This window comes from Tiliqua scincoides, chromosome 7 (genome assembly GCF_035046505.1).
Source record: "Tiliqua scincoides isolate rTilSci1 chromosome 7, rTilSci1.hap2, whole genome shotgun sequence".
In the NCBI taxonomy this organism is placed as follows: domain Eukaryota; kingdom Metazoa; phylum Chordata; class Lepidosauria; order Squamata; family Scincidae; genus Tiliqua; species Tiliqua scincoides.
In genome coordinates, this window is record NC_089827.1 from 31,874,070 (window position 1) to 31,888,517 (window position 14,448).

The following is a 14,448-nucleotide window of genomic DNA, read 5'->3' on the forward strand; positions in this document are numbered from 1 at the left end:
TCCCATCCCTGAAAAGTGCCGATATGTCTCCTGCTTTCTCATTTATTACTTACCTTACCAAAACTTCCTTTCCCCAACATTTTGTGCAAGGTAAAATCATCTATGGTGAATTTTGGAAGCTCTGATTGGAGATCTCGCTTTGGTTCCAGTTCTACTGGAGAATCAGAACTTGTGATGCCTTCTGCTGGCAATTCCCAGGAAACACCTTGAGGCTCTATAAGGAATCCCAGGTCATTGTCAAATTAGGCAACTTCAAATCACAATTACAATGATGGCTCAACCGCTTGGTGCAGTGCATCACAATATCTCTACCACCCCATCTATGGCAAACTGTAATCTTAGACTGATTCACTTGGCTAGCTGTCTTGAATCATCTGAAACTGTTAACATTTTGAGGTGGTGCTCATTGCTCCTACTATGTGAGATCTGAACTGTGTGAGCTGATCAGTTGCACAGAGGAGTTGTGAGTGATGGTTTTGTCCTGTTGCATGGAGGGGGTTTCAGCTCTTTGATTCCAGAAGTGGGCACCTTAAGCAGTGTTCTTAAAAGATCTTAAAAGATGCAGCCTGCAAAAACTTTTTATCCAGCCCTCAGACTTTCAGTTGCTGATCAGTGCTGAGGTGTTTCAGCTGAAAAGGCAGTCCACATGAAAATTGGGCTGTCCCATATCTTGAAAGATTTGCATGTTTTCTCTTCTGTCATTTGCAGCTAATGAGTTCCTAAGTGAGTAAAAAATGTTTATTTTTGGTAATGATCTATTTAATTACATCACTTCCTGCCTAATGACATCACTTCCGACTCTCAGCAGGCATGATGAATGCTATTTGGCACTTTGTATGAAACCAGTTTGACACCCCTGGTCTAATGCATAGGATATCTCCAAACTTTAAACAGCCAGAAGATGGGAGTGAGTGAAAGTTATTGGAACTCTTAAAACTAAATTCTGCTCTTTAATGTTCAAGAGTTCATCTGGATTTAGTCAGTGTTGGAGACAGGATACTTGGCTTGTTGATCCATTGAGATTGTCTAGTTAGGCTGTTAATTCCACTGCTAGTGGCGTTGCAATAACAGCTACAATGTATAATTTCCTTGATACTTTTCTTCTGGAATTGGAGCACGGCAGATTGGGATTTTCCTGTTCACAAAGGGGAAGGGGCAATTTCTATGTGATTTTACACTGCTAATGCAAATAGAACACCTGAGAAAGCACTTATTTGTGTGTGCAGGCTGGTTGCAGAATTATATATACCAGCTATAAGGATATATATCTAGGATTCCCTCAGGGATAGGGAATGACTATAAAACTAGTAAAAGTTTATAATGTAGATACAGACCACAGTGCAAGCCTATGCAGGTCTATACAGAAGCACATCCCATTGTGCTTCTGGAGTGGAGTTTACTTCCAGGAAAATGTGTATAGGATTGCTGCTGTAGTCCCCTTTTTAAATTTCTAAATTTCACAGTGAATATTTAAATCCAGTAACAAATATACACACTGGAGAGGGTCTCCTGAACACAGTACCTTTTTTTCCTGTTGGAATTCCTGTCATGAGAGGGGTGGAAGATGCTTCTTTGTCAGGGAAAACAATTTCAAGTGGACCTTCTCTGAAAATCTGTTCTGTGTCACGGAGATTTCGAGCCTGGTTCACAGGTAAAACAATCAAACAAATGACATGGCCATGTAACCTGCTTGTGAGCATCACACATGTGGAACTGGGTATGAGGCACAGCTCATGCAACCCTGAAAATCAGAAGAATAAAAATTTCTAGCCCTTGAAATTGGGATGCAGGTTGCATCCTCCTGCCAGGGTGGAGCTAGAACCAGTTTAGCAAGGGAAAACTGAAAACAAACCATTTTTAAGAATCTGACCTTGGATAAGATGCAATGATGTGCTGTTGCTTTGGGGGGACTGATGCCATCTTAAAACAAACACTGTCTGCTCCCCTTCCCCCCCACCTCTAATACTCTGTCTTCACAAGAATGGTGCCATTGGAAAGCTACCCGAGGAATGTCCTACTTCTGGGTGAGTTGGGAGGATGAAGAAATGTATGCCTCAGTCTTGTTAGGAACCTCTTAGCTCTGGCAAAGGATAATATGGCTTACCCACCTGCTGTGTGCTCTCAATCAGTGCCAGTGCTTCTGCCATGAGCTTCTGGTTTATGCCGCAAAGGTTTGCCACTTTGGTTTGGCACTTGTGGTGGATATTCATGGTGCAGGCTGCAAGGAAGACATTTTGTTAGGGGCTTTATGCCTTGCTTAGAAGCTGCTTGCTGCTCATTGTTGTGGCACCATGCTAAAGTTGTTTCTCTGTGGCAAAGGATTGATATGCCTATGCAGCCCCTTGATGTCCACATGCCCTGCACAACTACAACAGAGATGTTGGCAACTGTGAGACTGGTGTAAGCCATGCACTCTGTGTGATAGAAATTGCTGAATGTATTCAAATAAAACAAGGGGTCTGGCAGGTACCTTGTTGGTGCAGCTACTGGAGGTGGAAGGTGGTGATTAAGGACCAGATTTGAACTGTCATAGTAAGGTGCATAGTCCTAGCTTTAGGGTGACCTTCCTGAGGCTAAGCTCCTGATGCTCACTCTTACAAGTGTTTAATATCAGTTGACAATGCCCAAAGCTACGATCTGAAACATACTTGCCCAGGAGTAAGCCCCAATGAATTTGGTGGAACTTACTTCTGAGTAAACACATTTAGGCTTATGCTACAAGTTTTTTAATACCACGTACATGTTGTTTTATCTACCACTTGGTTTTAGTGCTGCTTAGCCTGCCTCTATTACACTCAATGTTGTTTCAATTGTTGCTTTAGAACTAAATGCTGTTTATTCTTTTAACACTGTGTTGAACATGCTTTAGAATGGTATATGATGGCAGAATATAAACACAGGGCTGAATCCAGAAGGGAGGTGAACAAATAGAGAGGCCTTGCACTTAAGGAAATTATGAATTTCCATAATTAATACTTTGCATTTGTATAGCGCTTTCTGAGTATGCAAAATAGGTTATAATCCTTGAAACAAGTATTATTACTCAAAAAGATTGATATTCCACTTCTCCCCCCTATTGCAGGTGGGGATCAAAGGTTGGGAGGGAGCAGCTTGCCTAAGACCATCAACTGAGTTTGATTTGAACTGGGGACTCCTGATTCACAGCTCCTTTAGCCCTTTGCCACTATACTTTTAGGGGGAGCTGGGTCCATGCCACAGAGAAGGGGATGAAAAAGATAGAATATCTTCCTATCCTCAGGAAGATAACCCCACTCACAATTCTCTGTGCCATATCCAAGCCATATTAAATGACTACAGGGATGCGTCAACGCCTAAACCTGGGAATTGTTCCTCAAGCATCATACCATCTTCCTTTGCTGCTTGTTTGTGTCAAGTCCAGAATCAATGATAGAAAACATGCTTCCTACACAGACGGTATCAGGTTCTGTCCTTAGCACCTTCTGGCACAACACACTTTGCCTGAAACCCTAGAGCAGTGTTTCTCACTGTGGGTTGGGACCCACTAGGTGAGTTGTGAGCCAATTTCAGGTGGGTCCCCATTCATTTCAATATTTTATTTTTAATATATTAGACTCGATGCTGTTGTGGTATGTGACTGCATTTGGGGAAATGTTACAGATCTGTACTTTTAACAAGCTACTATGTATATTCTTTTAACAAAGACTGTAAATGGGACTTACTCCTAGTAAGTGTGGGTAGGATTGCAGCCTAGGATTGTTACAAATTTTCCTGCTTGATGATATCACTTCTGGTCATGACATCACTTCTGGTGGGTCCTGACAGATTCTCATTCTAAAAAGTGGGTCCCAGTGCTAAATGTGTGAGAACCACTGCCCTAGAGAGCTGCTGTCAGGCAGTGTTGCCAATACTGGATAGAGCAATGGTCTGACTCCATATAAGGCAGCTTCTTATACGTCTAATAGTTTCTGGGTTTAGTTTATGGGTTTCACACAAACAAGCAGTAAGACTGTATGCTTCAGGAACAATTCCCAGGTTTCGACTATGTTAGGTGCAGACCGTCAATCTCTTGGGTCAAATTTGGCCTCTTCAGGGGATACCTGGCATGTTCCATTTCAAACTCCCTCCTGCAACAGATGTTATAGTCAGCAAAGGGGGATGACGACAGAGAAAGGGGTGCATGCAAGAGATGCAGGGACTTGAAAATGCACACACCACCAATTTTTGGTGTCCCAGCCACCACTACTTTGGAGGGGATAGAGAAGGCTTGCCTTGCTGATCCTGGGGACATCAATAAGTACCTGGACTCACCGTCACATTTCAAACCCTGTCTTGCAAGGCCCCAGAGCAGTGTGCCGCAGTGATCACAGAATGTTGGGCTTTTATAATTGTAGACCTTAAATCTGTGAGGCATGTCAATCTTGAACCTTTCCTTGTGGAACTGTGGAGAGAGAAATGGGCTGAAGGCACGCAACAAGTTTCTGTCACTGCAAAAACAACCAAGATCCTGTGGCACCATAAAGACAATGTATATTGTGGCAGAAGCTTTCATGGACCAGAGCTCTCTTCATCAGATGCAGGACATGTTAGCCATAGCTGCCGATAGGAGGTCTACCAACAGAAGAAACAGGTGTGCCTCTCCTACTATGGTGCACGAGCAAATGTGCAAACTAGGTCTGGTGAAAAAGATGCTATGCAAGCCTGGCTTGTGAAGCTAATTGGATGAGGCCCTGCCTGGGACTAATCTTTTTGTGACTTTGGATGGACATGTATGCACACAGCCCAGAATGGGTAGTTGATGGGAACTACTGGTAACTGATAGGAGGCGATTCCTTGATAATACCTGGGGATATCACTGGAATGTTTGAAAGGAGATGCTATACAGAGAGAGACTGAGAGAGTGTGAAAGTACCACACCACAGAGTCTGGGTACAGGAGCACCCTCAGGGGATCTGATCTGGGGCAATGGTCAGCCTGCAGTTTGTTTCCAGTGGAGTAAGTAAGTATAACAGAAACGCTGTAAGTCTCCCTTATTTTCATGAGGAAAGATCTGAAATTCTTGCCACCCTGGACATTTGACCATCTTTAATTGATTCACAATGTTTTATTTCAATACATACCATGGTTTCTCGACTGTTGACAGCAGATCCAGTACACTTAGCAATCACTTTGTCAATGCACTTCTTGTGGATGGCGGCATTGCATTCTGGGGAAAAGAAAAGACAAGAACATAGTGATAATACTGTACAGTATATTTAATAACATCACCTGCAGCTACAATACAATTCAAAAAGCTTACAAGGGAGATGAGAAATAGTATGAAAGAATTTGGACACTATAACAACTGAAAAATAGACATACTGGATAATATGCATAATTTGTCCTTGCCTGGGCACAGCTCTGTACATGGGAACACATCAGCACTGGTTCACTCTCACCCTGGTGCACATCATGGCACACAGGCACTTATGTGCAATGGGACATTCATTCAGCCCTCCCTATTCTCTTCATGCACTGAGCTCACAAACTGCTTGTCCTTGCAGTTAGGGTTGCCAGGTCTCATGGCGGTCCAGCATGCAAGCTAAAAGGCAGTTCTAGGCTTATGGGGAGGAGATGGAATCTTTTGGCACCTGGTGGGGAAGAGAACAGAAGCTGATAGGCTTGGAGTGTGCCAGGTGCCCATGTGGAGCTGGATGGATGTGGGGTGGTGGTGAAGCACATAGCCAAAGCTCTCAAGACAAGCAGAAGATATTCATGCTCCTCGAGTCTGGTGTTTTGTGTTGTGATTACGCTTGTTTCACTGGAGACCATGAGGAAAAGGGGAAACTCTAAAATGGCCAGGTCTCAGAACCTGAGACCTGGCAAACCTTTTTGGAGCTGTACCTGTGTGGGGAAAGAGTGTGTCTACAGCTGTTGTTGTTCTGTCTTTCAGTATTGGTTTTGACAAAATATGGGCTCGATCCAGTTAAAGGTGCACATTTTAAAGTCCCATTGAGATCTATGGGAGAGAATTTTGGATGACAGAATCCTGTAGGTAACGTTGAGAAGAGGACTATGTTAAGTTTCCATACATGCTTCAATTCCATGGTTGGGTTTTGGCCTTTCTTTATTTTTTCATTCTCCATTTTTCAATGCAATGTGCAAGAGATACTGCAGTAGCTATAAGAGTGGTCGTCACCATTAGTGAAATATAAGAAAGTTTCTTACGCCTGCATTGATAGCCTTGTTTGTTAAGACCCCTGGAATAAAGAGGGGACAATGTGTTATTACAGAATACAGATAATGTCTATCACATATATGTCAGCAAACATGAAAATCAAATGTTCAAAAAACAAATATCATATGTGAGTATTAGAGGAGTAATATCGTGTATGGGGGACAAATATCGTGTTTGGGGACCCAGAGGAGTTAGGCCCCCTCCTACCAAGGGCGGTTAGGAATAGTGGAAAATGTTTTCAATTTTACATTCTCACTTCTCCCTCTGGCTGATTTTTTTTCTAGAACCAACCCTGGTTTCATATCCTAACACGACTTTTGCACAGAGAGTGAATTTGCCTGAAGACTCATCCTCATCATCATAATCTCTAGCAAGGTACACAAGTTTTCCTTATGCCCATGGATCTGGAGCTTCTTGAATACAAGAAAGGGGAGGAGGCCATAGCTCAGTGACACAACACATTTTAGTATGCCTTAGGGCCTCTTCAGTGGTAGGCCCATATTTGTGATATTTGCAGATGAGGGAAGCTGGATCTTGAAGCTGCAAAGACACTAGTAGTTAGAAGTGACACTCTGCCTCCTTCCACTGTGCAACTTTTTTGTGCACAGCCTCTTGCTGAGTTACAATCTCCTGACAGTGTTACAGATCTGTCTGACAGACGTCTTAACATCTGTCAAGATGTTACAGTCACCTGACAGTTCTACAGAACACACATCAACATCCCCTTCTTTATCCTAATTTACATGTGCTATTTGGGGACACATCAATTGCGGAGCATTTTTGGGTTCGGGGGAGGGTGGACTTTCGAATTTACATGCTAAAAGGGGTTCTCTGTCAATGAAAGAGAACTGTGAAGCCTCTTCCTCACATCCAGACTGCAGGCTGAGCAGAAACCAAATGGCATACCAGACAAACTCGTGGCAAACGGAGCAGAACGTGGGCTGGGGGAAGAAGGTGGCTGCAAACTCGTGACATTTGACATTATGGATCTTAGCTTGCTTGATGGCTCCTCTGCGCTGATGTAAAGAGAAAAAGCCTTCCTTTTCACAGTCGATAAACTCTGGATCATCTGAGTGGAGAAAAGAGAAACAGAAGTCATAAGTTCTTGAGATGAAGAAATTCTGTGGTCAGGCTATGCAAACTAAAATAACACATATTTAAATCAACTTGAAAGGTGCCTGCTCAAAGATGAAAATAGGAATGCACACATCCTTCTCAGTGCTGAGTTATAGAATCAGCAGGATCATGTGGTAGAGGTCTGGCTAGACTGCTCCATTAGAAATTGCATGGGGAGGGAGATGACATATTTGAATGCTTCTATGAGACAAAACTCCAGCAGAAAACTAGCTGGTCAAAAGACGGTTTTTAATTTACATTGGTTCTTGACATGCTAGTTTTCTAAGAACAGGGAAGCTGTACATGGAGGAGCCATGGAGGGGCCATTAATTATGAAACTCTTCTCCCCTCTTCTCCCCAGTTTGATGTGGTATGCTCCAGAAAGTGTTGCATGATGCATTCCTACAGATTGTGTTTTTGGTATCCATCACCTGCCACTGGTAAGCTTGGGTCTGCAGTGCAGGGCTTTGTCCCAGGGCCTCCAACAACCTGTCGCCTCCCAGTATGCATCATGTACATGCATGCATCATGTACATGCATGCATCTTGCATCATGTACAAGCACCGTGTTTTTTCATGGCTGGAATTCCCACATAAATCTCTTGAGAGAAGAAGAGACATCAAGAGATGTTTGCACACACTGTGAGCCAGTCCTCTGGCACTCTGAATACCCAATTAAAAGGACTATTTATATCAATGTCAATTTCAATTACACCATTCCTTAACGCCAGCCACTGGGCTGGTCTTGGGGCACATAGCAGAAACCTATGTAGCTTTACTCAAAAAAGTAAGTCTTAGGTGCTCAGTGAGACCAACTTCCAGGTAAATGTACCTTGGATTGCAGCCTGAAGCTGGAATTTCAAACTATTGAGGATGAGCTGGCTTGTTAATTAGTGCTGTAGTAACATGGCCACTAAATAGCTAAACTTAGATCATCTATTGTGGGATGGAGCTAGCCTCCACTCTCAGATATTTTTTCTTGCTCCTTGCAGTTGCCAGCTTAATTGTGCCCTATAAAGAAACACACTTGTTTGTTTGCAGTAGAGTATCTAATTTCTTCTGGAACATGGGGCTTTCTATTTTCAAGTATTTTATTACCTTGGGGTGATTTGTATACTTTTTAAATTGTTGCCAACATGAGCCTTTGAGATGGAGTGGGGTGGGGTGCTGGGAAGGCATGCTAAAAACTAATAAAGTAGTAATATTGTCACTTGCCAGTAGTTTCCAGAAAGTATCTTGCATTCATTAACATTCTGCCTTGGGGCTTCAATTCTAGCTAAAAAGGAAGAAAATTTTGAAAAACAAAGAATGACGTAAGACAAAACCCACTTCAGGGAAGGTCTTAACAGCAAGATCTACTGATGAATTCATTAGCAAAGCATTCTAAAAACAAACATTTTGGTGGAGGAGTGAAATTTATAAAGCAGTGGGCTAGGTTTGGAAGCACCCTCACCATATTCAGTCCAAAAGTCCCTTTTCCACCTCAGGGTCCAACTCTGTTTACAGTTTGCAAAATGGAGCAAAAGCAGACAGTGGACAGCACAAAGTGGCTAATACTTGTGATGGCATGAAGACATTTCTTCCCCTGCCCCATAATCTCTGGACCAATTCTCAATTTTTTTTATAATTCAGTTTTTAACTTAAAAAAAAATAAAGGGTAGGATGAATATATTAATGAATAAATCTACATGTGATGCTTAATCCCCTCCTCCCAATACTGTTGCCTGTGTCTTTGAATAAGAAAGTGCACAATGTATAACAGTGTATATGCATGTGATACACAACAATTATTTGGTTCTGCTTTGTGAAAATAACTTATTCGTTTTGGTGAATAAATGCCCTGAATGTATGAACATATGTGGGGAGGTGGAAGTACCCAATGAAATAAAGGGACAACTCTCATCCTAGCTGTCCCTCACCCAATGAAGAGACAGAGGTGCAAAGCAGTCATCTCTGATGGTATGGCTGCTTCCAGAGATGGGTATTGATTACCAGGAATGACCCTCCCAGCATGTTCTCCTGCATGTGTGCTTGTATATCTAGGTGTGGGTATCTGCACATGCAAAGGCCAAACAAGATGTGACTCTAAACATGTCATCAGGTAATTTGGAGATGGTTTTTATCATAATATAAGAGTTGTACAGAGTTCCAGACTGAATAGGGCCTGTAGTATGGACCTCTTTCATTCAGCACTATTTTCCGATCCAAAATTCCCTCATTCCAGTGCTATGTACTGCAATGACACCTTCAGGAGCCCCTAGCAAATTTGGAAGGGCTTTTCAGTAGAAAAATAGCATGGAATTTAAGGGTCAACGAACCCAGAATCTGGATTGGGGCTCTACATAAGAACATAAGAGGAGCCCTGCTGGATGAGGCCATAGGCCCATCTAGTCCAGCTTCCTGTATCTCACAGTGGCCCACCAAATGTCCCAGGGAGCACACCAGATAACAAGAGACCTGCATCCTGGTGCCCTCCCTTGCACCTGGCATCCTGACATAGCCCATTTCTAAGATCAGGAGGTTGCACATACTCATCATGGCTTTTTTCCTCCACATAATTTTTCCTCCAGAAATTTCTCCAGTTCCCTTTTAAAGGCATCTAGGCCAGATGCCATCACCACATCTTGTGGTAATGAGTTCCACAGACCAACCACATGCTGAGTAAAAAAATATTTTCTTTTGTCTGTCCTAACTCTCCCAACACTCAATTTTAGTGGATGTCCCCCAGTTCTGGTGTTATGCAAGATTGTAAAGAGCATCTCTCTATCCACTCTATCCTTCCTGTGCATAATTTGTATGTCTCAATCATGTCCCCCCTCAGGCACCTCTTTTCTAGGCTGAAGAGGCCCAAACGCCATAGCCTTTCCTCATAAGGAAGGTGCCCCAGTCCAGTAATCATCTTAGTTGCTCTCTTTTGCATCTTTTCCATTTCCACTATGGTTGCTATACTAAGTTAAAAATAACCTCCAAACAAGATGGCTACAAGTTTAAAGTCACATCCAGTTTGGCCCTGAGAGTCCACCCCTCGAGTGGCAAAAACCGGTATCAGTGAGTTTTCAGATTCAATTTGGTGATCACAAATATAAGAGTCAGCACATTTCAAGACCCCAGGAATATTTTAGTACTGTTAACAAGTACTAAACAAGTACTTAAACAAGTACTAAACAAGTAATGTACTTGTTAAACAAGTAATGTTAACAAGAAGATTTTACACATGCATTTCTTTACACTCCAATAGCATTGCATCACACTTTACACAGATCACAATGTTTCTGCATTAGGCTTTTGACTGCATTTGTTTATAAATCACCAGAGGAACAACAAATAATACATTTGTATTATGTTATTCATTTTTGTTTTTGCTGATTATGATCTCCTCCCAAAGGGGTTTTCTTTCAAGGCAAGGGGCGTTATACAGCATCCTTCTCAGACTAGGCAAATGCACTCCTTGTTTATATAGAACATGTTTCAATCATGCAGGAACAGGCACTTTAAACGTGATGCATTTTCCACTCTGATGATCATGGACAGTTTTTATGGCAAAGCATATTCCTTTGCCAAAAGTAAGCTTTTGCTGCTTTGTTATCTGCCATCTCCATAATCTCATCTGGGTCAATTCAAAGGCATTTGTTACTATTAAAAAGACAAACAGAGGGTCCAAAACTCCAGCATTTACCCAGATTTCAGCTTTCCCATTGTTCTTCTTGCACTTGTCTGCAACCACATTGAGTTCAACCGTAGTTTCCGAGACCATCTCTGCGCTCTTATCTTTCACAACAATGTGCATGATCCGGCCCTTGTGGATGTGAGCATCAAAAGTACTGTTCCAGGGGGGATACATGGTGGGCTTCTTCTGGACAGAGACTTGACCATTCTCTACAATTGAAATTGTACTGTTATTATTTATCTACAGATGTCTATGAACTAAAAGGAAAGTCCCAGCCCTAAGTAGCATACAGTAGGAATATAGCAAGCTACCTCATACAAACACTGGCCCTTAGCCTATCTAACTCAGTACTATCAACATTAACTAGCAAGGGCTATCCAGACAGGAATTTTTCTCTGGCCTACATGGAGATGCTGCCAGGGACTGACCATTGGATCTTCTGTACACAAAGCAGGGGCTCAATGTAATGGAAGATCAGGAGATCACTGGGCAGAAGGGTGCCTGCCATCCAGACAAGCCTTAGCACTTTTGTTGACATCGATTCCCATGTTTTGACAGCTGGTTGACAGCTCTGGGAAGGGTAGGGCTGGTTCCACAGCTGCAATCAATCAAGACCAATGGAGACTTTGACGGACACCTGAGCTTCATTTGACTTTGATGGGACTTTGCATGGACATGGATTAACAACGTAGCTCACAGCTGAGCTTCATTGGGATTTAACAAGGGGTTGCAGGAATAAAAAGCAGTCCCAGAAGGGATGAGAGAGTGCATGCACACACACACACAGAGGAGGGACTCTGCTGGTGGGCTGCCAGGACTCCGCCTGACAGATCTGTGTTGCACCCATCCAAGGAAGAGGATGTGGAGATGCTGCTGGATTGGACTAGGAAGATTGTGCTTTGAAGCTTTTGTGGACGTGGACTAGATGCTTCAGACCTTTACCCACTAAATTAAGTAAAGTTTTGGGGGAAGGGAAAGCCTCTGGACAAGAGGAATTGCAGGGAATGTTTGTGTTCCAATAAGTTTTGTGAATTGCTCAGACTGATAAGGGTGCTCTGTAGTTCCTTTGCAAACCACAGCTGCTGTTTCTGGAGAAGGGGTTAATGAGGCAAAAAGTGGGCATTGGGAGATGGAACATTCTGGACAGGACAAATTGGCATAGTCGGCAGGATACAACAATTAAGGACAAATCGCAGGACACTCAAACACAAGGATCCCTCCACCCCCACCCCAAGTAGAAAACACTTCCTCAGGCTGAAATACACATCTAAAACTAAAAACATATTTTAGTTATTCTCAATATTTTAGGTTTTGACTTTTCACAAGGCAAGTTGCAACAGACAGCTGTAACATAAAGCCCAGAATTGGGACATGGAAACAGCAGCTCTATCTAGTATATGTCTCTAAAGTCTTCATTAAGTTCTTGTTTGTTATTTTTAATAACAGCCATTGCTAAACTCATTCTTTATGAATATGCATGACCTCCTCTAAAGCCATCTTGGCCAGTGCGCTATCACCACATCTTGGGGCACATCTTGTGATTTGGAACACTTTTTCCATGAAAAATCCTGTGGTAGTCATTTCTGACTTGTTAGTACTTGACAGTCTGACTCAAACTAAGGCAGCTCAATGTGTTGTGATGATCTCCATGGCAGGCATGTGGTTGTTTTTTCCTAGGTTCGACTTTTGGGTTGTTTTCCCCCCAAAAACCTGGATTGTTTATCCAGGCTAAAACTGTATGACTTTCTTACACTCATATGCTTAAAAGCAAAAGGGTGCATGCCATTCAGACAAGCCTTAGCACTTTTGAATCTTATTTTGTTCTGCAATTGTTAAAAGCCAAAATGAACATGAGTAGACTGAGTATAGCCAGAGGAAATGTTGTTGGAGAGAGACTGTTTACTCCTTTCTCCTCTCATCCTTTTTCAGATAAAATGCCATCCTCCCCAAGCTGCAAGGAAAAAAAAAAGGTACAGGGAACCCTGGATCTTTCTCCTTGGGAATGAAAAGGCAGTTTGCATAGGATGATTTTGAGCAGAAAAATGACTGGGAGGGTTCAGTGGTCTCATTCCATTTGTCATTCTTCTGCCCTGACTTGAAGACCAGGTTTAAAAACAAAGCAACATGGAGAAATAACATGTGACACTATGGGACATGTAGTTTGGTCCTTATTCTGCAAAGAACAGAACTGAACCTGTTCCCCTGAAATCACTGGAACTTAAAATTTTTATTTTTTATTTTTCCCATTTTTATACTGCCCTTCCTTCAAAGACCTGGTGTACACAGCTGCTCCCTTCCTTCTTGTCCTCACAACAACCTTGTGAGGTAGGTGAGGCTGAGAGAAAGTGACTGGCCCAAGGTCACCCAGGAAGCTGCGTGGCTGAGGGGGGATTTGAACCTGGATCTTCCAGGTCTGAGTCCACCTCCCAAACCACTACACCACCCTGTCTCTCAAAAAGCACCTAACATTGGCTGGCAACTTGAACACAGAAGCACACACACTCCCAAACATGGTTGCACATCCTTACCAGATTCCACTGCTTCTTTGACCATCACAGCACAGTAGGGATCAATCACATCCCCTTGGGAAGGCAAGTAAGGACCGCTGTCATAGTTGGACAATCCAATCCGAAGAAAAGGAGACATGGCTGGCTCTGCATCAACCAGAAAGCAAATATTATGCTGCGCTGTTTCTAATAATAACTTCTTCTTTTTTGCTTATCATTGGTGGCAAATTCAAAAACTTATAGCTACTTATCCATTCCAACAGCACTTCCCCTCTTTGTATCCCGACCGAGTTAGCAAAAGTTGGCTGTGCAGCTGTACATGAATCAGTAACACTGTTTGAACTTTTGCCTCCACCAGATCGCTTGGGGCACCTGTGGTCACCAGGCAATAGACTGACTTTGCTCAATGAAAGCAGCAGCAAACTGCAAAAGGCATGAAATCAGATATTGGACATTGCAGGAGGGGGGAAAGGCATTGCTTGGTGAATGCTACAAGAGTTAATAATGCAAATTCACAATGTGCCCCCCCCCCCTAAAAAATGATGAGAAAAGCCATGTCACTTACAGTTTAGTATCATGCAAAGTATACTGCAAAGTATCATGTGTATTTGATGGTTAAATGTATGATCCTGTCAAGTGTTTAATGTGCTATTTATACACTGGGTGGAAATGAAACCTGCCAGCTAGAACCTTGGGTGGGTGAACCTTGATAGAAAACAACAACAGAGAGGATCCGTTCATCTCAGAATTGTAAGAGAGAAGGCAGAGGTACAATGTTTACTGTGAAGTTCTTTAGCTGTGTTCAGTCCAAGTGGACCTTTCATCTCTGGGGTCCAATTGTGAAGAACCCTGTTGGAAGCATAAGTTGACATTGCACGACACTGATTGGCTGTCCTGCTGCATGATTTCACCAAGCCTGGTCTACACATGCAGCAAATGAAGGAGAAGAATTTTGAGGTGGTA

The 14,448-nt window shown here is 42.7% G+C and overlaps 1 protein-coding gene across 2 annotated transcripts in view; it reads right to left on the reverse strand.

Annotated features, from left to right (window-relative positions):
- PRKCQ (protein kinase C theta) overlaps window positions 1-13,624 on the reverse strand; it is a 30,020-nt gene extending 16,396 nt beyond the window's left edge. For both annotated transcript variants that reach the window (XM_066633334.1, XM_066633333.1), the window contains exons 1-10: window positions 13,507-13,624; window positions 10,988-11,187; window positions 8,527-8,587; window positions 7,103-7,265; window positions 6,187-6,218; window positions 5,100-5,185; window positions 4,291-4,420; window positions 2,109-2,218; window positions 1,523-1,640; window positions 54-214 (exon numbers count right to left, since the gene is read on the reverse strand). In XM_066633334.1, coding sequence (XP_066489431.1) covers window positions 54-214; window positions 1,523-1,640; window positions 2,109-2,218; window positions 4,291-4,420; window positions 5,100-5,185; window positions 6,187-6,218; window positions 7,103-7,265; window positions 8,527-8,587; window positions 10,988-11,187; window positions 13,507-13,624 — 1,179 coding nt within the window. The remainder of the gene's footprint in view (window positions 1-53; window positions 215-1,522; window positions 1,641-2,108; window positions 2,219-4,290; window positions 4,421-5,099; window positions 5,186-6,186; window positions 6,219-7,102; window positions 7,266-8,526; window positions 8,588-10,987; window positions 11,188-13,506) is intronic.
- Between the last annotated feature and the right edge of the window lie 824 nt (window positions 13,625-14,448).